We start from the raw sequence: 24,913 nt of genomic DNA, 5'->3' as shown, positions 1-24,913 counted from the left end.
TTTACTGGAACTGAATGGGGGGGGGAATACGAAAAACTAACCCACCTGTGAAAGATTTTTAAAGAATAAAAATAATAATATAATAATTATTATTAAAATGCTGGTTGACTGCTTCGCCGTGGTGCAAAAGGCAGGGGAAGCTGGTCTCAGACAGACACAGAGAGGCAATGAGATGCAGGTTTCCAATATTAGAAGCGCTGGGAAAAGCAGCCGTATATATATTTTTTCATTGATAACTTGTGCACCCCTAATTTCAACAGTCTTCATGTGTTCTCATTGAGCGGTATCCTTGTGGAAAGTCCAAAGTTCTGAAAACTTGTGGGGAGGGGGAATTTCTGGCACCTTTTTCCCTAGGAAAAAGCGCTGATCGGACCCATAATAAAGCAAAGCTTAAAAGGGTCAGGTGTAGGGCTGCCATCCATCTTGTATAAAACAGGATTGTCCCTTAAAGTTAAAGGAACCCCTGACCATTAGGTCCAGTTGTGGCTGACTCTAGGGTTGCGGCGCTCATCTCGCTTTATTGGCTGAGGGAGCTGGCGTCCAGCTTCCGGGTCATGTGGCCAGCATGGCTAAGCCGCTTCTGGCGAACCAGAGCAGCGCACGGAAATGCCATTTACCTTCCTGCCGGAGCAGTACCTATTTATCTACTTTGACGTGCTTTCAAACTGCTATGTTGGCAGGAGCTGGGACTGAGCAACGGGAACTCACTCCAGCCGAAACATTGGGAAATTTTAGAACAAGAGGGAGATAAACTAAAATTGCAGAGATTTGAAAAATTAAGAAACAAAGTGCGAGATTGGCTTCATTATTATCAAATAATGGAGGCATACAACTTGGACAAGAAATTGGCTTCCAGGTGGAAAAATCAAAATTGGAAACAGAACTGTTAGATCCTAAAACTAAGATTCTGTCAAGAATGTATAACTTGCTGTTGAAATGGAATACTCAGGATGAAACGGTGAAATCTGCTATGATTAAATGGGCACAAGATGTGGGTCACAACATTATGCTGGCTGACTGGGAACAGTTATGGACCACTGGTATGAAGTTCACGGCATGTAATGCCTTAAGAGAGAATATTACGAAAATGATATACAGGTCAAGCTTGCAAAAATATATCATTTGCCTGACAATAAATGTTGGAAATGTAAAGAGACTGAAGGTACATTCTTTCACCTTTGGTGGACGTGCCCAAGGATTAAGGCTTTCTGGGAGATGATCTATAATGATCTATAATGAAATGAAAAAGGTATTTAAATATACCTTCCTGAAGAAACCAGAGGCCTTTCTCCTGGGCATGGTCGGCCAATTGGTGCTAAAGAAGGACAGAACTTTCTTTATGTATGCAACAACAGTAGCAAGAATACTCATTGCAAAGCATTGGAAGACACAAGACCTACCCACCCAGGAAGAATGGCAGATGAAGGTGATGGAGTACATGGAACTGGCGGAAATTACTGGCAGAATCTGAGACCAGGGAGAAGAGTTGGTAGAAGAAGATTGGAAAAAATTTAAAGACTATTTACGGAAACACTGTAAAATTAAGGAATGTTAGAAGGATGCGGGAATGAAGTTATGTGGTTTTAGCAGTAATGTTATAGAATTAGGTAAAATTGGATTATGAATAAGTGGGAATGTAAAGTTACAATATATTAAGATAAATTACTAAGATAAAAGCAAAAATGGAAAGGATTTGCTGAAATTGCTAATTGAATTAGAATACAAAAAAGGGAGGTGTGAGGAGGTCTGGGAAACAAGTAAATGAAAGACATGACATGGAAAGATTGAAATGTTTTTAATAGTTTTTCTTTTTCTTTTTCTTTTGTATTTTGTATTTCTTTTTCTTTTTCTTTTTCAGCTTTGTAACGTTTTTGAAACTGTAATAAATATTATATTTTTTTAAAAAAACGGGAGCTCACTCCGTTACGGAGATTTGAACCACCGACCTTCTGATCAGCAAGCCCTAGGCTCTGTGGTTTAGACCACCAGCGCCACCCACGTCCCATAACATTGTTAGGTTCCTCTTAAACTAGTTCCTGCAAGCTTTGCAGTCAAGCCGTACCCTTGAGTATGCGAGACTCACATACTGTGAGTCTCACAGTACTTACTGATAATGGGTCCAGCAGAATTTCTACCTCGGAAGGCACCACGCAAGGGAATTTAGGTCTGGGGACATAAAGCATCCCTGACCAGATACTTCATTCAGCCTTCTCTGGAAGGACATCCCGGAAGACAAGTCCCAAGTAGAGAGAGTGCGGAGATTCGAACCGCCGACCTTATGATCAGCAAGTCCTAGGCTCTGTGGTTTAACCCACAGCGCCACCCGTGTCCCATTTTTATGTTATTTTTATGTAAAATGTTGTGTCCTGTATTGATTCAATACAGGACAGTTTGTCCTGTATTTCCCCTATTTCCGCTCTGCTCCTGTAAACTCTTTCATAGAATCATAGAATCATAGAGTTGGAAGAGACCACCAGGGCCATCGAGTCCAACCCCCTGCCAAGCAGGAAACACCATCAGAGCACTCCTGACATATGGTTGTCAAGCCTCTGCTTAAAGACCTCCAAAGAAGGAGACTCCACCACACTCCTTGGCAGCAAATTCCACTGTCCAACAGCTCTTACTGTCAGGAAGTTCCTCCTAATGTTTAGGTGGAATCTTCTTTCTTGTAGTTTGGAACCAATGCTCCGTGTCTGCTTCTCTGGAGCAGCAGAAAACAACCTTTCTCCCTCCTCTATGTGACATCCTTTTATATATTTGAACATGGCTATCATAACACCCCTTAACCTCATCTTCTCCAGCCCAGAGTAGTTCAGCTTTTTGAAGGAACATTTCCCCCTCCCCCCCCCAAAAAAAATCATTTTGGAGGTTTCCTTTGATTTTTTTCAGATTTTGTTTTTTTTAACTTGCCATATGTCCAGGTTTTTGCCCAGACATTTTGCTGATTCAGAAAAAAAAATCCACCATTTTTCTGAGTGATTCCCAGACGTGTCAGGGAAAACCTGGAGATATGGCAGCCCTAGCAAAAAGTTTTCTCATTGCTGAGGCAAATTCAGTTTGTACGTCTCCTGCTGCAGGTCAACCATTTAGCTTGCTTTGGTGACACCAAAAGACACTCATCTATCTGTTCAGTTGTCTTAGAATCATAGAATCCTAGAGTTGGAAGAGACCACAAGGGCCATCGAGTCCAACCCCGTGCCAAGCAGGAAACACCATCAGAGCACTCCTGACATATGGTTGTCAAGCCTTTGCTTAAAGACCTCCAAAGAAGGAGCCTCCACCACACTCATAAGGCATCGTTTCCAGGCCTTTGACCATTTTGGTTGCCCTCCTCTGGACACGTTCCAGTTTGTCAGTGTCCTTCTTGAACTGTGGTGCCCAGAACTGGACACAGTACTCCAGGTGAGGTCTGACCAGAGCAGAATACAGTGGCACTATTACTTCCCTTGATCTAGTTGCTAGACTCCTATGGATGCAGCCCAGAATTGCATTGGCTTTCTCTCGGCCAAGTTAAGGATCCTTCCCCAATGCCCTCCCCCCCTTTCTAGGGGGAAGCCACTGCCAGCTTGGCTGGAGAAAGTGCCTCTTGCTTCTTTCCTCCCCCCCCCCCTTGCTTCTTCTCAGGTTTAGGCGGCCATCTGCCTGGGCCCTGTCCCTCAGAGGACAATGGGGGTCTGAGTCTCTAGAAACAAGCGGAAGCCCCAATCCTGAACATAGTTGTCTCCAACTATGAGCCAGTGTGGGGTAGTGGTTAAGAGTGGTGGACTCATAATCTGGTGAACCGGGTTCGCTTCCCTGCTCCTCCACATGCAGCTGCTGGGTGACCTTGGGCTAGTCACACTTCTCTGAATTCTCTCAGCCCCACTCACCTCTCTGAGTGTTTGTTGTGGGGGAGGAAGGGAAAGGAGAATGTTAGCCACTTTGAGACTCCTTAGGGTAGTGGTAAAGTGGGAGATCTGAATTGGCTCCCAGTACGTTTCCGAGCACAATTCAAAGTGTTGGTGCTGACCTTTAAAGTCCTAAACGGCCTTGGTCCAGTATACCTGAAGGAGCGTCTCCACCCCCACAGCCTTCTGGTGGTTCCCTCATTGCGAGAAGTGAGGTTACAGGGAACCAGACAGAGGGCCTTCTCAGTAGTGGCACCCGCCCTGTGGAACGCCCTCCCTTCAGATGTGAAGGAAATAAGCAGCTATCCTATCTTTAAAAGATATCTGAAGGCAGCCCTGTTTAGGGAAGTTTTTAATATTTAATATTTATTTAATAATAATATAATATAATATAATATAATATAATATAATATAATATAATATAATATAATATAATAATACAATATTTAATATTTAATGCTGTATTGTTTCCCCAGAGTGGCTGGGGAAACCCAGCCAGAGGGTGGGGTATAAATGAATGAATGAATGAATGAATAAATAAATAATGAAATTCAAACTCTTCTTCTTCTTCTTCCATGATATTTGAGAGAGGAGGGTGGGAGAGAAATAGCCTTGCTCCCTAATATTTTTTTCTCTCAGAAACTTAACATGCGGAACAAAGGTCATCCGCTCATCAGAAAATGCCTATTTTATTTTTCTATTTTTACCTTGGGATGCATGTATTTCTGTACAGTACTGCATACGTGTGAAAGGACCATGTATTTCAGCTCGGGGTAGCAAAGCACAGACAGATGTACAAATTCAAATACTGGAAATATATTGAAAATAAATAGTAGAAGACACTGGTGGGCCTGGATTAACTCTAACAGAGAATGTCTAATATTTAAGATTAAGAGTAAATACGTGAATGCAGGATTATTTGATACTTACCAATAGGGTGGAGGGAAGTCCAGGACTAAATAAAGTCCAAAGGGTTTTTTGTTTTTGTTTTTGTTTTGATGATAAGAAATTTTTGTTTTTTGATCCTTTTTTTTTCTTTCCTCTTTTGTAAAAAAGAAAAAATTAACAATAATTTATTTATATGTATGTTTATACGTTCAGTGATATGATGATTTGTACAATGTATATTTATATAGACATGTGTATTATTTAAAGCTCGAATAAAAAAGTATTAAAAAAAAAAAAAGACAGATGTACAAATTCATGTGCATGCGCCTGCATGTGGCAAATTCCAGAGAGGACATCCGGTTAGGTTGCAATAGGTTGCCATGGATTGCTTTCATAGAATCATAGAAGAGTTGGAAGAGACCACAAGGGCCATCGAGTCCAACCCCCTGCCAAGCAGGAAACACCATCAGAGCACTCCTGACATATGGTTGTCAAGCCTCTGCTTCAAGACCTCCAAAGAAGGAGACTCCACCACACTCTGTGGCAGCAAATTCCACTGTCGAACAGCTCTTACTGTCAGGAAGTTCTTCCTAATGTTTAGGTGGAATCTTCTTTCTTGTAGTTTGGAACCATTGCTCCGTGTCCGCTTCTCTGGAGCAGCAGAAAACAACCTTTCTCCCTCCTCTATGTGACATCCTTTTATATATTTGAACATGGCTATCATATCACCCCTTAACCTCCTCTTCTCCAGGCTAAACATGCCCAGCTCCCTTAGTCGTTCCTCATAAGGCATCGTTTCAAGTCATACGTCCAGAATTTCCCAGACATTGCAGGGATTTCAACGGAGGAAATAGAAAATCGCTTAAATGTCTGGAAGAATCTAGACGTATGGCAATCCTTGTCAGATGTGTGGATTTTGGTGGATTTAAAAAAACCACCTCGAAAAAAATTTCTTATTGATCCTGCAGAGAAAGCTCAACAACTTTGCCCCCCCCCAAAGCTAAACTTCTTTCAGCTTGTAACTTTTTGACATATAGGGCAACCCTATGGTTGTCTCACTTCAGAAAGGATATTGTAGAGATGGGAAAGTTCAATGGAGGACCACCAGAATGACCAATTGGGTGGAGCAACTCCTCTGTGAGGGAAACTTTTTTTTTGGAAGGTACTAATATTCTATTCTTTTTTTCCCTAGAAAAAGCTACATTTGTTACTCAACAGTTACATTCCAATTCCACAAAACTAGTGACTTCCCACTCACCCAACATCCCCCCCACAAACCCTGACAAACACATTAATAATAATAATAAATTATTTATACCCCCGCCCATCTGGCTGGGTTTCCCCAGCCACTCTGGGCAGCTTCCAACAAAAGATTAAAAGTACAGTGGTACCTCAGGGTAAGTACTTAATTCGTTCCGGAGGTCCTTACTTAACCTGAAACTGTTCTTAACCTGAAGCACCACTTTAGCTAATGGGGCTTCCTGCTGCTGCCGCGCTGCCGGAGCCCGATTTCTGTTCTTATCCTGAAGCAAAGTTCTTAACCTGAAGCACTATTTCTGGGTTAGCGGAGTGTGTAACCTGAAGCGTATGTAACTTGAAGCGTATGTAACCCGAGGTACCACTGTACAGTGGTGCCCCGCAAGACGAATGCCTTACAAGACGGAAAACTCGCTAGACGAAAGAGTTTTCCGTTTTGGAGGTGCTTCACAAAACGAATTTCCTATGGGCTTGCTTCGCAAGACGAAAATGTCTTGTGAGTTCCTGCGGGTTTCCCCGCCTTTCCCCCCTTTTTCTAAGCCGCTAAGCCGCTTATCCACTAAAAGCCGCTAAACCGCTAATAGCGCTAATCCGCTAAGCCGTAAATGGGCTTGCTTCGCAAGACGAAAAAACCGCTAGACGAAGAGACTCGCGGAACGGATTCTTCTCGTCTTGCGAGGCACCACTGTACATTAAAACATCAGTCATTAAAAACTTCCCTAAACAGGGCTGCTTTCAGGTGTCTTCTAAAAGTCAGATAGTTTTTTACTTCCTTGACATCTAATGGAAAGGCGTTCCACAGGGTGGGCGCCACTACCAAGAAGGCCCTCTGCCTGGTTCCCTGAAACCTCATTTCTCGCAGGGAGGGAACCGCCAGAAGGCCCCTGGAGCTGAACCACAGTGTTTGGGCTGAATGATGGGGGTGGAGACGCTCCTTCAGGTAAACTGGGCTGAGGCCATTTAAGTCTTGAAAGGTCAGCACCAACACTTTGAATTCTGCTTGGAATTGTACTGGGAGCCAATGTAGCTCTTTCTAGACCGGTGTTATGTGGCTGACCAGCGCAACCAAGGCAGTTTCTGTCCCATGATGAGGCCTGAATCCCAACTGGAATTCCTGCCAAGAAAAAAACAGATTAGGTGTGGAGAGGATCCCGATCCCTCACAGAAGACCAGATCTGAGTATCTTGACAGTCATCAAATGCTCTTGTGAAAGATTGACACACGTCTCCAGCCTCTCCATTTTATCACTGCAACAACCCTGTGAGGTGGTTTGGACTGAGAAATGGTGACAGCTGCTCTGATACAGACCGTGTGTAGAATAGAAAACAATTAGTCTCCACTACAAAGGATGAGTTTCAAAGCTTTATTGCAGAAGAGTTTTAAAAGAGTTGAAAATAAAGCTTACAAAGATACAAAGCAATACATTGCTCCCCTGAGTTCTCGGGTTCTATTTTCTGCCAAAAGAGACCACTCGGGTTTCCAGCAATGAGTCATCATTTAGCCCAGGGTTTCCCAAACTTGGTTCTCCAGCTGTTTATGGACTACAACTCCCATCATCCCTAGCTAGCAGGACCAGTGGTCAGGAATGATGGGAACTGTAGTCCAAAAAACAACTGGAGACCCAAGTCTGGGAAACCCTGATTTAGCCGAAACCCTCAAAACAGAAACATCCCACAATTTGTTGCAGACAAACCTATCCTGTCTAATGCAAACTTCCTAAGCACATATATTTAATACTCTACATCAGCCAGTATTATTGATCGTGAAACTTACTAAGTTCATAATGCAAAGCGACACATGATCGGATTAGCTCTTATTTTAAGAAGACGGGGGTTAGCAAATTGATTAAAGTGTGGATTCTGACTAAACACCAGGAAGAACTTTCTGACAATAAGAGCTTTTCAGTTGGGGAACAAACTCCTTTGGTGGGTTGTGGACTCCCCTTCACTGATTAAAATTCTCCAAAGGCCATCTGTCATGGATTCTTCCGTTGAGATTTTAGTATTGCAGGAGGTTGGACTAGATGTCCCTTAGGGCCCTTCCCATTCTACAATTTTATGGCTCTATATTTTGTGTGATAAGAGTGAAATGTGAGTGAAAATTGTTCCACATTCCATAGATTTAAATTGTTTCTCTTATGTGAATATGAACATTCCACTTTGACTGAAGCTCTTTCCACACTCCGAGCATTTAAGTGGTTTCTTCCCAGTGTGAATTTGTTGATGTGAAGGTGTGATTACTAGCTGAACCACTTTCCACGCTGCACACATTTAAATGCTTTTTCATCCTGTGTGAGTTTGTTGATGTTTTCTAAGTCTTCCTCTTTGACTGAAGCTCTTCCCACACTCCATACATTTAAATCGTTTCTCCGTGTGAGTTCTCTGGTGTAAAGTAAGGGTTGTCTTCCGTGTGAAGCTCTTCCCACACTCCATACATTTAAATGGTTTCACTCCTGTATGAATTCGTAGATGTTTTGCATGGGTTGAACGATCAGCGGAAGTCTTCCCACAATCTTTACATTCAAATGGTTTCTCCCCTGTGTGAGACCGTTGATGAATATTAAGATTTTGCCTCATACTGAAGCACTTTCCACACTCTGTGCATTTAAAGGGTTTCTCCCCTGTGTGAATTCGTAGATGGTTTTTAAGGTTTCCACTTTGATTGAAGCAGCTTCCACACTCGTTACATTTAAATGGTTTTTCTCCTGTGTGAATTCGTAGATGTTTTATATGGGATCCTCTATCTACAGAAGTCTTTCCACACTCCATACATTTAAATGGTTTTTCTCCTGTGTGAATTCGTAGATGTTTTATATGGGATCCTCTATCTACGGAAGTCTTCCCACACTCCATACATTTAAATGGTTTCTCCCCTGTGTGAGTTCGCTGGTGTGTAGTAAGGGAATGCTTCCTGCTGAAACACTTTCCACACTCCATACATTCATATGGTTTCTCCCCTGTGTGAGTTTGCTGGTGTGTAGTAAGGGAATACTTCCATCTGAAACTCTTTCCACACTCCATACATTCATATGGTTTCTCCACTGTGTGAGTTTGCTGGTGTGTAGTAAGGTAATACTTCCATCTGAAGCTCTTTCCACACTCCAAACATTCATATGGTTTCTCCACTGTGTGAGTTTGCTGGTGTCTAGTAAGGGAATGCTTCCATCTGAAACTCTTCCCACACTCCATACATTCAAATGGTTTCTCCCCTGTGTGAGTTCGCTGGTGTGCAGTAAGGTATTGCTTCCACTTCAAATACTTTCCACACTCCATACATTCATATGGTTTCTCCACTGTGTGAGTTTGCTGGTGTGTAGTAAGGTATTTCTTCCACCTGAAACATTTCCCGCACTCCATACATTTGAATGGCTTCTCCCCTGTGTGAATTCTTTGATGTGAACTAAGGGATGTATGATCAATGAAGCACTTTCCGCACTCCAAACATTTAAAAGGTTTCTCCCCTGTGTGAGTGAGTTGATGTTTTGTACAGTTTCCACTTACACTGAAGCACTTTCCACACTCCAAACATTTAAATGGTTTTTCTCCTGTGTGAATCCGTTGATGTCTTGCATGGCTTGCACGATCAGCAAACGTCTTTCCGCACTCCATGCACTGAAATGGCTTCTCCCCTGTGTGAGTTCGCTGGTGTAAAGTAAGGTTTTCCTTCCGGCTGAACGACTTTCCACACTCCATACATTCATACGGTTTCTCCCCTGTGTGAGTTCGCTGGTGTAAAGTAAACTTTGTCTTCTGGATGAAGCACTTTCCGCACACCATGCATTTAAATGGTTTCTTCAATGAAATTCCAGGTGAATTCTGACTATTGTTTCCATCACCTGCTTGGGGAGGAAAGAAAATCCTGTTAGGCTTCCAAGGAAGAGGAAGAAGTAACATAACACACATCTGGTGCAAATAGCACCTCTTATTTCAATATCTCTTACGTTCTCCCTTTTCATGTTCCATTTTTTTAAGAATACAACTAACATAATGTCAAAATATAGTAAAGCCAGGCGTTACAATCTGGGCAGCAAATGAAAACCTTCCTCTTTTCCCTTGCCTGTGCCTAATTAAATCATCTCTGCCTCTTTAATTTGTGTGTGTGGTTGTACTGTTTTGGTTGTTACGATGTTACGTATTTTTCTTCATTAATATTGTAAACCGTGCAGTGATGCTTAGATGAAGGGTGGTATATGAACAATTCTATCTAGACTTGGAAGAGACCCCGAGGGTCCTCTTGTCCAAACTTCTGCAATGCAGCAATCTCGACTTAAGCATCCAACCTCTGCTTAACAGGCTTCAAGGAAGGAGAGTCCACCACCTTCAGAGAGTGTCTGTTCTACTGTTTAGCTGGATTCACATTTCTTGTACAGTAGTGCCCCGCAAGACGAATGCCTCGCAAGACAAAAAACTCGCTAGACGAAAGGTTTTTTTGTCCGCGATTTGCCTCGCAAGACGAATTCCCCTATGGGCTTGCTTCGCAAAACGAAAACGTCTCGCGACTTTGTTTCCTTTGTGTAAAAACCGTTAAAACCAAGGGTGCTTAGCTTGAGCAGCTGCAGTTGCGACTTGACTTCGAGGAGCAACTGTTAGCACGTGGTTTGGTAGCCTTTTCTCAGACTTTGCTCACTTTTGAAGATTTTCCAAAACTTTTCCAGAACTTTTCCAGAACTTCTCTTTCATCCATTTGGTAAGTTAAACTTTTAAAACTTTTTTGGGGGGTTTTGGATTTTGGGTTGGGGTGTTTGGGATTCAAGGACTTGGTGTTGGGAAGGGGTTTGCGATAATCTGGGGGCTTGTGGGCCTTTTTTGGGAATTTTTATGATTTTCTGTGACCACTGGGCCAGGTTGTTTTTTTTTGAAAATTTTTCTGAGTTTGAATTTCTGAGTGCTGGCTGGCTAGGGGAACAGTTGGGGAGGTTTCTGCAGAAATCTGGGACCATGTGGGGTTTTTTGGGAAATTTTTATGATTTTCTGTGACCACTAGGCATGGTTGTTTATTTTCAATTTTTTTTTTCTGAGTTTGAATTTCTGAGTGCTGGCTGGCTAGGGGAACAGTTGGGGAGGTTTCTGCAGAAATCTGGGACCATGTGGGGTTTTTTGGGGAATTTTTATGATTTTCTGTGACCATTGGGCCAGGTTGTTTATTTTTGAAAAAAATTTCTGAGTTTGAATTTCTGAGTGCTGGCTATGTTGTTATTTTTTGAATTTTTTTTTTGTCTGGGTGGGGAAGCAGTTGGGGAGGGGTTTGCAATTTCTGTGTTGTGGGTGGGTTGGTGCGTGTCTGTGGGAGCAGTTGAGGTTTTTGAAGACTTTGGTGATTTTTGAAGCTTTTCCTAAACTTATTTTGCAGCCATTTGAGGTTTCTGAGGACTTCGGTGGTTGATTGTTGAAGCTTTTCCAGAACTTCTCTTTCATCCATTTGGTAAGCTAAACTTTTAAAACTTTTTTGGGGGTTTTTGGGTTTTGGATTTGGGGTTGGGGTGCTTGGGATTCAAGGCCTTGGTTCTGGGTTTTAATTTCTGTGTGGTGGGTGGCTGGCTGCTTTTGTATTTTTTGGGTTTGAAGCACATCACTGATTTTTTTTCTGTTTCTGAGTTTACGAAGGTAGGAGCTGTGCTGCCATGGGACCCAAGAAGACTGCTGCTGCGGTGGCTGGCGAGAGGAAGAAGGAGAAGGTGACGCTGGAAATGAAGAAGGAGATCATCTGGAAGCACGACGGCGGAATGCGTGTGACGGACATCGCCAGGGAGTACGGCAGGAACCCATCGACCATCGGGACCATCCTGAAGATGAGGGAGAAGATCCTGGCGACTGATGCAGCCAAGGGAGTCACCAGGATCGTGAAGAACCGCCCAGCTGTCCTGGAGGAGGTCGAGAAGTTGCTGCTCATCTGGATAGAAGAGAAGCAGCGTGCAGGGGACACAGTGTCTGAGGCCGTCATTTGTGAGAAGGCCAAGGCCTTGCACGCTGACCTCATCCGGGAACAGCCAGGAACCTCAGCCGAGCCAGAAGTCTTCAAGGCTAGCAGAGGTTGGTTTGACCGGTTCAAGACAAGATCTGGCATCCACAGCGTGGTCAGGCATGGAGAGGCTGCCAGTTCAACAGTGGTGCAGGACATTGTTGCCTTGGGGAGGACCATGGGCCTGGAGGTCACGGAGGAGGACGTCTGCGAGCTGGTGGAGGGGCACGACGACGAGCTGACCACCGTGGAGCTGGTCGAACTGCAGGCAGAGGCTGCGCAGGAGCAGGCCTCACTGGAAGAGGAGGAAGCAACTGAGGAACGGCTGTCCTCCGAAAGACTGAGGGACATTTGCCAGAAGTGGAAGGAGGTGCAGACTTTTGCAGATCTACACCACCATGAGAAGCACGTGGCACATGACGCTGGGAACTTTTATGATACGAGGGTCATGTCGTCTTTCAGGGAGCTGCTGAAAAGGCGGATAAAGCAGCAGACTATGGACAGGTTCTTGACCAAGAAGCAAAGAGTGGAAGAGGAGCCTTCTTCGAGTGGTCCCCCAGAGTCTTAGAAAATGTACTGTACACTTTGTTGATTTTTAAATGTTTTTCTGTCATGTTTATAAAGTTAATTTATTTTCTCTTCAATTTTTGAACTGCTCTTTACAGTATGTGTGACTTTAAAGAGCAGTTAATAAACTGTTGTTGTACCAAATTTGGCTTTGTTTGGACTTTTTTTGACCATAGGAACGCATTAATTGATTTTCAATGCATTCCTATGGGATTTCGTGCTTCGCAAGACGAAAAATTCGCTAGACGACAAAAATTGCGGAACGAATTAATTTCGTCTTGCGGGGCACCACTGTAATCTGAATCCATTGGATCGGGTCCTACCCTCCAGAGATGAAGATAACAAGCTTGCTCCATTTTCACCTGACAGCACTTTAGATAAGATATCTGAAGATAATAATAATAATAATTTTTATTTATACCCCGCCCTCCCCAGCCAAGGCCGGGCTCAGGGCGGCTAACAAGCAATAATAAAAATAAGTTGAATGAATACAACTTAAAAACAAAATTAAAATACAACATTAAAACATTGAAAACATTAAAATATTAAGATGTAGCCTCATCGCAGGTGGAGAAAGGAAAAGAAAGAGGGGGAGGGAATCAAATTGGCTCCAAGCCAAAGGCCAGGCGGAACAACTCTGTCTTACAGGCCCTGCGGAAAGAAATCAGATCCTGCAGGGCCCTGGTCTCATGAGGCAGAGCGTTCCACCAGGCCGGAGCCAGTGTTGAAAAGGCCCTGGCTCTGGTTGAAGCCAATCTAACTTCCTTAGGGCCCGGGACCACTAGGGTGTTGCTATTTATGGACCTTGAGGGTCTCTGTGGGGCATTCTGGGAGATGCGGTCCCGTAGGTAAGAGGTGTACGAGGAAGATGGCATATCTCTTCCTAGTTTCCTTTTATTCAGGCTTAGCAAACCCAGCTTCCTCAGCTATTCTTCATAAGGCTTGGTTTCCAGTCCTTTGATCATGTTAAGTTTGTGGTGAGACAGGTACTACTGGCAACCCAGGTGTCCTCCATCTTATATATGTGCAGTTGGTTCTTCTGGCCTCATTGTAGAATCTGATATTCAGTCCCCACTGAAATTCATTTTTGCCCAGTACGCCAATCTGTTATGGTAATATTGAATCTCCCGCTTTGGCATAATCTGCACATTGGATGAGTAGCCATCCCCTCAATTCCTTCATCTAAGTTGTTTATAAAGATTGTTGAACAACAACAGACTCAGGACTTTTATTGTTTTTTACCCCTCTTGTACGCCCAAGCTCATTCTTATCTTTCGTCTGCATGATCTTATCCTTGTTACTGCTGGCTACTCATTTATACTCTTCCTTCATGATTTCCCCTTTCTTCCATTTCTTAAGCCCGCCTTTCTTAAATTTCAGCTCATCCGAAAGCTCCTTATGCAGCCACATGTGATTCTTTATGTACCTCCCACTTGTCTCTCTTGTTGGAATAGGATAGGGGTGCAGCTGGGGCTGCCAACTGAAGCCATGCCACTATGGCCACCTGAGCCAGCAATGGATGCAGAAGTCCCACCAAGCAACATGCCTCCTCTTTCAGAGGGCGTGTAATCCCATCAAGAGCAGTCAACCTCCCAGCCATCCAATCTAGGGAACCACCCATTAACTGGGCCTTTGTCATATCTGGATTCAGCTTCAGTTTGTTGCCTCTCATCCAGTCTATTACCGAGGCAAGACAATGGTCTAGCACACCTGCTGCCTCACCTGTAGATGTAACTGAGCAATAGAGCCGAGTGTCATCAGCATATTGCTGACAACATACTCCAAACCTCTGGGTAACTCCACTTAGTGGTATCATATAGATGTTATACAGCACAGGGGATAAAAATGACACCTGAGAAATCCCACATTGAAGGTTCCACAGGGCTGAAGGATAATCTCCAAGCAACACTCTCTGGAAACAACTATCCAAGTAAGATCAAAACCACGGCAAAGCGGGGTCACCCACCCCCTAACGCAAACAGCTGCTCTACAAGGATACCATGGTAGATGGAATCGAAAGCCGCTGAAAGGTCAAGAATTAGTAGGGACACGGTTCTGCTGTCTCTTTCCCAACAGAGGTCATCCTACAGGGCAACCAAAGCAGTTTCTGGGCCAAAACCCAATTAAAATGGATCTAGAAAATCAGCATCCTCCAAAACCACCAGGATTATGTCTGCAACCACACGGTCAAGAACCTTGCCCAAGAAGGGGAGATCAGCAACTAGCCAGGAGTCCTGCGGAGGAAATAGCACCTAAAATTCAAATGCCTGGGAAAAGGTTTTCCTCTTCATCCATCTATGTCCCCATCTCCATTCCCCTGGGACTCACCAGATGTCTCTGCGGGCCCTGGGAGAAAATGCCCAGAGGTTTTGGGGAGGGATGCAGGAGGCAGTCTGATAAGGTCAACTGTCCATCTTCCTCCTTCCATCCTTACTAGGTTTGTAGGTTCAGGCACTTTGGTCCTTCCTGAGGAGCTCAGAAGCTGCAGGTTCCTGGGAGGGAGGAAGAAGCAAAGGGAGACTCAGAGGCCCTGCAGGGATTCTCCTGCCCAAAACATTCTGCAGCCTCTAGAGAAGCTCAAATGGGGTACCACCTTCCCAAGAGGAGCCCCATTTTTAAAGGTTTTTTTGGTTATACCAGTTTAATCTGCCCCCCCCCCAGGGCTTAAGGTAAAGGGACCCCTGACCATTAGGTCCAGTCGTGGCTGACTCTGGGGTTGCGGCACTCATCTCGCTTTACTGGCCGAGGGAGCCGGCGTACAGCTTCCGGGTCATGTGGCCAGCATGACGAAGCCGCTTCTGGTGAACCAGAGCAGCGCACGGAAACACCATTTACCTTCCCGCTGGAGCGGTACCTATTTATCTACTTGCACTTTGACGTGCTTTCAAACCGCTAGGTTGGCAGGAGCAGGGACCGAGCAACCCACCGGGGCTTACTTATGAGTAAATCTTCACAGGGCTGCTTTCTGACATCCAGAAACATGCACCAGATGAGAGACTTTGGAGAAGACTGCTCCCCTCCCTCCCTGTAGCCAGGTCTTTCTTGACTTTTCTGCTTACTTTGGGTGGGGGGGGAGGGTTCCGCTCCAGCCCCCACCCAACAATTTCTCCTTCTCTTCCCACAACCCCCTGGAACTCAGCACACCACTCCCAGCCTCGGATAGTGATGGTGATGATCCAGCCTCTTTTAAACTATTTTGCACATCTCAAAGTTTAAACAAGTTGTGGCGTCTTATAAAATCATAGAATCCTAGAGTTGGAAGAGACCACAAGGGCCATGGAGTCCAACCCCCTGCCAAGCAGGAAACACCATCAGAGCACTCCTGACATGTGGTTGTCAAGCCTCTGCTTCAAGACCTCCAAAGAAGGAGACTCCACCACACTCTGTGGCAGCAAATTCCACTGTCAAACAGCTCTTACTGTCAGGAAGTTCTTCCTAATGTTTAGGTGGAATCTTCTTTCTTGTAGTTTGGATCCATTGCTCCGTGTCCGCTTCTCTGGAGCAGCAGAAAACAACCTTTCTCCCTCCTCTATGTGACATCCTTTTATATATTTGAACATGGCTATCATATCACCCCTTAACCTCCTCTTCTCCAGGCTAAACATGCCCAGCTCCCTTAGCCGTTCCTCATAAGGCATCGTTTCCAGGCCTTGGAGGGCATGGGTAGCCCCAGACCCCTGAAGAGATTGACCCAGGTGGGCCTTTGGTCTAATTCGGTGTCCTGCAGCATCCTACCTTGGGAGCCCCCAGGCACTGGGGGAGAAGCAGTTTCCAAGTGGGAAGGGGGAGAAAGGAATTCGGACCCCCCCCCCCTTTATGGATGTGACTTTAAGGAGACTTCTGGGCAGGAGGGAGAAACCAAGGCAGCCCCTCCGGAGATTTCCTCCTCCAAGATGGAGCCCTTTCTCTCAAGCCCCGCCCCACATAACTGAGCGCGTGACACTGTGTGTATGCATGTGTGTATACACAAACACATATACACAAACACAAAAGCCCCCTCAAGTGTTTTATTGTGGTGGCCAAAGCCCTCCCGGCCCCATGGATTTGGCCCCAATGCTCCACCCCCCAGAACCCGAGAACTGTGGAACTGCAAGGGACCCCTAGAGCCCCTTCTCTCAAGCCCCGCCCCACATATCTGATCACGTGACAGTGTGTATGCATGTGTGTACACACACACACACACATATAAACAAACAAACACAAAAGCCCCCTCAAGTGTTTTATTGTGGTGGCCAAAGCCCTCCCGGCCCCATGGATTTGGCTCCTATGCCCCACCCCCCAGAACTGTGGAACTGGAAGGGACCCCCAAGGGTCATCTAGACCAACCCCCAGCAATGCAGGGGTCGCAAGGAAAGCATCGCCCAAGATGGAGGCCCACCCTCTTTCCCCACTTGGAGCCCCCTCTTCTCAAGGGGCGCCCACTTCCGAGCCCCCCCAAACAACCCACTCCCCTCCACGGGGGTCGTAGGTAGGCGGGTGCTGGGACCTCAGAGGCCTCGGGTCCCATGGCTCCCCTTCCCCCCACCCACCCAGGGGATCCTCCCATTCATCTCTCAGCCCCCCAACAGCCTCCTCTGCACCCCACCCCCCGTCGCCCCACAGCCTCCCCTTCGCCCAAAGGACTCACCGCCCCAGAGGCCTCCAAGACAAGCGGAAAGAGGCGGCGAGGCGGAAGGACGGAGAGAGAGAGGGGCCTTTCCCAGGCCGCTCTAGGCAACCGGGCTCTCTCGCTCTCCTTAACCCTTACGTGGCCTCGTCGCTCAGTGATCACTACCCAGGGAGAAAGTGGGAGGCATCCGGATCCTGGGCTCCCACGCTGGGAAAGGTGGGATGGCTCAGTGGGTACAGCCTGGGGGTTCTTCCTCGCAGGGTTGTGGGTTCCAGACCCATGTTGGGCAAAAGAGCCCTGCATTGCCGAGGGTTGGGCTAGATGACCCTCGGCTCCCCTTCCAACTCTACGATTCTATGATTCTCTTTTTTATATATAATAGATTTTTATTAAGGTTTTTAAGGTTACAGAAAGAAAAATAGAAAAAGTTAAACAAACACAACACCAAAAACAGAAAAAATGACCAAAAAATACAGACAATTAAAAACAAATCAAACCTTTACATGACTTTCTTTCCTTTGCTTATTTCCTTGACCTCCTCACACCTCCCTTTTTTGTATTCTAGTTCAATTAGATATTTCAGCAAATCCTTTCCATCTTTGTTTTTATCCTAAACATTTATCTTGATATACTATAATTTTACATTCTCCTCTTTCGCTAATTAACAATCCATTTTTACTTAATCCTTTATAACATTTCTGCTGAAACCACATAGTTTCATTCCAACATCCTTCTAACATTCCTTAATTTTACAATGTTCCTGTAAATAAGCTTTAAGTTTTTTCCAATCTTCTTCCACCGACTCTTCTCCCTGGTCTCGGATTCTGCCAGTCATTTCCGCCAGTTCCATGTAGTCCATCACCTTCATCTGCCATTCTTCCCGGGTGGGTAAATCTTGTGTCTGATTCTATCATTCTCAGGGGCGCCGCCAAAGAGTTGTTCAGGGGTGTGGGGTGGGGGGGGGACAGGGCTAGGCTGCAGGACCTCGGGCCCAATAGGGGGCAGGTTGGCTTACAAGAACAGAATCGGGGAATGGGAGAGTTTGAAAGGGACCTCCGAGGTCATCCAGCCCAACCCGCTGCGGTGCTGGACTCTCCACGGAAGCATCCACAAGAGACGGCCTCCACCTGCCAGTCTGCACCCACCTGGTCCAGGGAGGATGCCATGCCTGGCCCCTGTTCAAAGCAAGAGGTTCTCTCCCTGCGGGGAGCAGGTGGGATGGAGGAAGTCGATGCAACTCTGCGGAAGGAAAGGGAATACAGTGGTGTCCCGCAAGACGAATGCCTCGTAAGACGGAAAATCCGCTAGACGAAAGGGTTTTCCGTTTTGGAGGTGCTTCGCAAAACGAATTTCCTAAGGGCTTGCTTTGCAAGACGAAAATGTCTTGCGAGTTCCTGCGGGTTTTTCTTCCTCCTCCCCCCCTTTTTCTAAGCCGCTAAGCCGCTTATCAGCTGATCCGCTAAGCCGCTAAGCCGCTTAACAGCTGATCCGCTAAGCCGCTTATCAGCTGATCCGCTAAGCCCCTAAGCCGCTAATAGCGCTAATCCGCTAAGCCACTAATGGGCTTGCTTCGCAAGACGAAAAAACCGCAAGACGAAGAGACTCGTAGAACGGATTCTTTTCGTCTTGCGAGGCACCACTGTAAGTAAATAAAGAAAGACTTAACAAACTGATCTATGGCGTTGTGGATAGCTCTGTTATACCCCCCCCCCCAACATAAATCCTGCCCCCCTCAAATAAATCCTGGCTATGCCCAGGCCTCCAGACTGGAGGTAGGCTCTCCAAAAAAGACCCAACAAGGTGAGATGCAGAAGCCAGCTGCGTCCTGAAGAAGGGGCTGTGTGGTGTAGTGGGTGGAAACACCTGTCTGTTCTGCCCTCCTTCCCTTTCAACAGACGCTCAGCCAAAGCCCGCTCCTTTCTCTCCGAGGGGAATGTGCGCTTTTATTCCTATATCTTGGGGTGAAATATACTCAGAGTCGTGTGTGGATTTCATGTTCTTTATTCAGCTCAGAGAAGTAAGGAATGCAAGTTCCCCCAAAGTATCTGCTTTATATACCGTATTTTTCGCTCTATAACACGCACCAGACCATAACACGCATGTCGTTTTCAGAGGAGGAAAACAAGAAAAAAAATATTCTAAACGAAACAGTGGATATATGATTTTTGTGGTTCATGCTGTGGCCACAGACATGTGATCTGACAGTGAGTTTGGAGTAGCCCAATGCAAAAATCCTGAGGATCCATGTGGATCCATGCTTTGTAACCATGGAGGAGGGAAAGAAGGGGAACCATGGATCCTCTGCTCACGACTGCAGCAGATTCCCCCGCCACCCACAGGCATTCCCTCCATAACACGCACAGACATGGTGCAAAAAATACGGTACATTATTTACACAATGGGCCCCACGTGATTGGCTAATTTTGGGATTCTCCTGTAGGCCAATCAGGTTGCAGATTCACTTCCACCTGGAGCTGGATTGGGTGGCTCCTGTGGACCAAACAGACTTCTGCATTCTGGATCCTATGGTTCTAGGACCAATCAGACGACTGCATTTTGGATCCTATTGTTCTAGGACCAATCAGATGACTGCGTTTTGGATCCTATTGTTCTAGGACCAATCAGACTGCAGCATTTTTGATCCTATTCAACTCAGTACATAACATGGGGGGAGGACTGGGAAAAGCATGGACAGGCGACGAGAAAAGTGTGTTCTATCAGCAAAGAATAATGCATTTCTGACACCATCGACTTAGTTGATCAGATGCACGTTGTGATGGCGAAATGAAGTGGAGTCCGGGCAAACTGACGCCCTCACAAATTAGCCATTATTTACTACTTTTGCCATTGGATCTACGCAAAAGTAATAATAAAAAAATTAATATCGAAATGCCATGATGGAATGGACAGCAGAGCCTGGTGATGCAGTTCCGCTGAAATTCCACCAGAGGGCTGGGGCCTCTCTCTGATTGGCTCCCAAGACAGACAGACAGACAGACAAGAGGGGGCGGAGCCAGAACTTTTGGAGGGAAAATAACCGGAGCCGTTTCTGAGGCAGAGAGTTGGAATAGAGCTTGACTTGAGAAGTCAAACGGGGCTCAGGTTGAGGGAAAGAGCTTGATTTGAGAGGAGAGACAGGACTGGATTTGAGAAGAGGGAGAGGGATTGTTTGGAGATGGGAGTTGGGGAGGAGGATAGGATTTGACAGGAGGAGAACTGGTTCTGATTTGGGTCGAACACCCACCCTGAGGAGACTGTCCATTGGTGTGAGGAAAGAACCTCCCAGCTTGGATAGGGAGAGCCGGTTGGGGGTCTGAGGAAGGTCTACAGACAGGAGTGTGAGGCAGAAGAAGCAGATCTAGGGGGAATTTAGGCTCACCTTCCAGTCAGGAGGGGGCAGTTCTTCTAGGGACAGAAGACTCAGTGGATTTGTAACTGGCTGGCTGACCGAACCCAAAGGGTGCTCATCAATGGTTCCTCTTCATCCTGGAGAAGAGTGAATAGTGGGGTGCCACAGGGTTCTGTCTTGGGCCCGGTCTTATTCAACATCTTTATCAACGACTTGGATGATGGACTCAAGGGCATCCTGATCAAATTTGCAGATGACACCAAACTGGGAGGGGTGGCTAACACCCCAGAGGACAGGATCACACTTCAAAACGACCTTGACAGATTAGAGAACTGGGCCAAAACAAACAAGATGAATTTTAACAGGGAGAAATGTAAAGTATTGCACTTGGGCAAAAAAAAATGAGAGGCACAAATACAAGATGGGTGACACCTGGCTTGAGAGCAGTACATGTGAAAAGGATCTAGGAGTCTTGGTTGACCACAAACTTGACATGAGCCAACAGTGTGACGCGGCAGCTAAAAAAGCCAATGTGATTCTGGGCTGCATCAATAGGAGTATGGCATCTAGATCAAGGGAAGTAATAGTGCCACTGTATTCTGCTCTGGTCAGACCTCACCTGGAGTACTGTGTCCAGTTCTGGGCACCACAGTTCAAGAGGGACACTGACAAACTGGAACGTGTCCAGAGGAGGGCAACCCAAATGGTCAAAGGCCTGGAAACGATGCCTTATGAGGAACGGCTAAGGGAGCTGGGCATGTTTAGCCTGGAGAAGAGGAGGTGAAGGGGTGATATGATAGCCATGTTCAAATATATAAAAGGATGTCACATAAAGGAGGGAGAAAGGTTGTTTTCTGCTGCTCCAGAGAAGCGGACACGGAGCAATGGCTCCAAACTACAAGAAAGAAGATTCCACCTAAACATTAGGAAGAACTTCCTGACAGTAAGAGCTGTTGGACAGTGGAATTTGCTGCCAAGGAGTGTGGTGGAGTCTCCTTCTTTGGAGGTCTTTAAGCAGAGGCTTGACAACCATATGTCAGGAGTGCTCTGATGGTGTTTCCTGCTTGGCAGGGGGTTGGACTCGATGGCCCTTGTGGTCTCTTCCAACTCTAGGATTCTATGACCCCAAGCCAGTCACAAGGGGGGAGGGGATCCCCTGGGTCTGTTACACCATTTTGGAATTTCCTCAGGAGTGAGGTTGCTTAGAGAGAGGGGGGCTGAGGAAAAGTGTCCCTCACTCATGAACCAGGGTATTGATTGGGGTAGGAAGCTGTGTTGTATTGTTTAACTGAACCACCTGCCATAACTAACAAAAACTGAAGTATAACAGCTGTTTTTTTGAATGAAGAGAGGTTAAGAGAAGCTGTGACTGTAACACTGAGGGGAAGGGGACAGAGTTGAGGGAACAGAGGGAGGGTCCCTTTCCCGATCTCTCTAGGCAGCCAGGCTCTCTTGTTTTATTTCAACTTTACATGGCGTCCCCACTCTCCCTCTCCCTCCAAAAGAGACCCATGCACTGGAGGAAAAATTATAATGAATTTAAAAAAATGATGAAATATACATTTATGAAGAAACCAGAAGCCCTTCTCCTTGGAATAACAGGTTCTGAACTGCCCCCAAAAGATGTAAAATTATTTTTGTATGCCACAACTGCTGCACGGATTTTATTAGCCAAAAAATGGAAAACACAAGAACTACCAACGGTAGAAGAATGGCAGATGAAGATGATGGAATTTATGGAGTTGGCTGATCTCACCGGGAGAATCCGCGACCAGAAAGAAGAGGAACATCAAGAAGACTGGAAGAAATTTAAAGACTACTTGAATAAATATTGTAATATTAAAGATATGTAATCACTTGAAAGAAACAATTAGACCTAGGATTAAAATGGAATTAAATTTATAAATAAGAAAATGTACGATAAGGAAAGCTATGTAATATGATTAAGACTGTGATATGATCTTCTGAAACACTGATATTGGAAACTGCTACATATAATTACTAAGAAATTCGGATAAAGAGATTCGAGGAAGTCAAATACTATTTTTATGAAATTGGATGGTACTTAATTTTAATTAATTAAGTGGTAATATGTTGTATGTATCTTTTTTCTTTTTTCTATTTCTTTTCTTTTTTTGTCTTTATTATTGTTAATCTTTTCTTTCTTTACTATGTTTATTTACTGAAAATAATAAATATTATTTGGAAAAAAACAAAACAAAAGGGACCCATGCAGTCTCACCACAGGTGCCCTGGGGTGCCAACCTGAATAAAATTTTGCAGGGTCCAGGTAAGCCCCACCCTGCATAACAGATCACAAGAATGCACTTCATTTGATCGCTCACTGTTGCCTCTCCAGGTCTTCAAGCTGTTCTCAAAGAATGCAGATGAGGAACTCTTGGCCCTCAAGGAAAAAAAAGTTTGTTGACAGGTTGTCATCAAATGGTCTTGTGAAAGATTGACACACTTCTCCCCGCCCCCATGCATGGATGCCTCCAATATAGGAGTTGGGGCAATTATTTCCCAAAATGGGGAGGAGGGACATCTGCACCCCATCCTATACTTAAGTAGGAAACTCTTGGAGAGGGAACACCTTTCAGTTAATGTTTAGTCATTGTATGGACTTGTTGTTGTTGTTTAGTCGTGTCCGACTCTTCGTGACCCCATGGACCAGAACACGCCAGGCACTCCTGTCTTCCACTGCCTCCCGCAGTTTGGTCAAACTCATGCTGGTCGCTTCAAGAACACTGTCCAACCATCTTGTCATCCGTCGTCCCTTCTCCTTGTGCCCTCCATCTTTCCCAACATTAGGGTCTTTTCCAGGGAGTCTTCTCTTCTCATGAGGTGGCCAAAGTACTGGAGCCTCAACTTCACGATCTGTCCTTCCAGTGAGCACTCAGAGCTGATTTCCTTAAGAATGGATCGGTTTGATCTTCTTGCACTCCATGGGACTCTCAAGAGTCTCCTCCAGCACCTTAATTCAAAAGCATCAATTCTTCAGCGATCAGCCTTCTTGATGGTCCAGCTCTCACTTCCATACATCACTACTGGGAAAACCATTGTTTTAACTATACGGACCTTTGTTGGCTATACGGACCTTTGTATGAGCTATTGGTAAGTTAAAGCCATATTGTGGGGAAGAACATTTACCCTTTGTACTGACCACTCCCCTCTGAAATGGTTAAACCAAATGAAAGGTACCAATAGCGAACTAATAAGGTGGAGTCTGCAACTGCAAGACTACAATTTTGATGTCTTCCACATCAGAGGGAAGGATAATGTGATTGCAGATGCCCTGTCACGATGAAACATTTAGATAAGTACAGGGGCAATCATGCTGTATATATGTTTATTTGATGAGATGTCATTGCTTGAAATGCAATTAGTTAAAATGCAAATTTAAAAGTGGTTATTAGATCCTGTGTTTTTAAAGTGCAATGCTTATCTAAAGATGTAAAAGAATATAGTCAAGTGTTATGCTATATAGTTATGTTTAGAACTTTATAGTGTTTATAGCTTAATCGCATTACGAAGTATATAAGGTTCTGTGTGTACGATACACGTATATTTGCGTACTGAAACAGGAACCCCAGAATACCTTTTTACAATTCCTGCCCATCGCTGCATCGAGGCTGGCATATGCAACCTTGCCTACGCAATAATTTTCAGGTGTGGGACATGTGATGGAAGTTTGTTTACTGAGCAGGTTGAGTCACTGCTAGCAAACAGGTAACTAGCAAGAGCTCCTGGTTGGCTAGAGCTCCAAGGGAGACAGTTGGAGTGGAGTGAGAGACTGGGTGAGAGATTCGTATCTAGTCTGCGAGGGGTTCGTTCTGACAGGAGGGAGAGCTGAGGACTTTCAGTATATATGCTCTCAGGGTCTGAATCACAGAACACTGTTAAAACAGAAAAGACACAGTCCCACACGGTGTTTAAAGGAAAAAGGGTCCTCAGAGGGAATACTCTGACAGGAAAGGGCAGTAGTGATTCCGAGGCCAAGGAGGATTTGTGGGTCTGTAAGGCGCTGTGGGTTAAACCACAGAGCCTAGGACTTGCCGATCAGAAGGTCGGCGGTTCGAATCCCCGCGGCGGGCTTAGCTCCTGTTGCTTAGTCCCTGCCCAAGCCAACCTAGCAGTTCGAAAGCACGTCAAAGTGCAAGTAGATAAATAGGTACCCCTCTGGCGGGAAGGTAAACGGAGTTTCCATGCGCAGCTCTGGTTCGCCAGAAGTGGCTTAGTCATGCTGGCCACATGACCTGGAAGCTGTACGCCGGCTCCCTTGGCCAATAAACCGAGATGAGTGCCGCAACCCCAGAGTCGACCACGACTGGACCTAATGGTCAGGGGTCCCTTTACCCTTTACCTTTATGCATTCTTAGGTATATGCTTTAATACCAT

The 24,913-nt window shown here is 45.4% G+C and overlaps 2 protein-coding genes across 2 annotated transcripts in view; both read right to left on the bottom strand.

Annotated features, from left to right (window-relative positions):
* LOC309335224 (vomeronasal type-2 receptor 26-like) overlaps positions 1–24,913 on the bottom strand; it is a gene marked incomplete at its 5' end in the record, with an annotated part of 182,495 nt that overhangs the window by 16,862 nt on the left and 140,720 nt on the right. The window lies entirely within an intron of this gene.
* LOC309337015 (uncharacterized protein) lies at positions 7,382–17,267 on the bottom strand. The gene is made up of 4 exons (XM_081853636.1): positions 17,185–17,267; positions 14,886–15,049; positions 12,881–12,943; positions 7,382–9,867 (listed from the first exon to the last, which is right to left on the bottom strand). Exons 2-4 carry the CDS (start codon positions 14,983–14,985, stop codon positions 8,315–8,317), a joined length of 1,716 nt encoding a protein of 571 aa, XP_081709762.1. The 5' UTR covers positions 14,986–15,049; positions 17,185–17,267; the 3' UTR covers positions 7,382–8,314.

The sequence above is a fragment of the Podarcis erhardii genome (assembly GCF_964252035.2).
Source record: "Podarcis erhardii genome assembly, chromosome: 2".
Classification (NCBI taxonomy): Eukaryota; Metazoa; Chordata; class Lepidosauria; order Squamata; family Lacertidae; genus Podarcis; species Podarcis erhardii.
Note: the sequence above shows the minus strand (reverse complement) of the source record. Positions and strands in the feature narration are given on the sequence as shown.

Excerpts from the sequence above, each read along its gene's own strand:
- LOC309337015 (XM_081853636.1), bottom strand. The coding sequence starts at position 14,985 with ATGGAAGGAGGAAGATGGACAGTTGACCTTATCAGACTGCCTCCTGCA. Across the intron at positions 12,944-14,885 it reads AGGGCCCGCAGAGACATCTG|ATATCTTATCTAAAGTGCTG; the intron begins GTGAGTCCCAGG and ends TATTATCTTCAG. Across the intron at positions 9,868-12,880 it reads GTTATCTTCATCTCTGGAGG|GTGATGGAAACAATAGTCAG; the intron begins GTAGGACCCGAT and ends CTCCCCAAGCAG.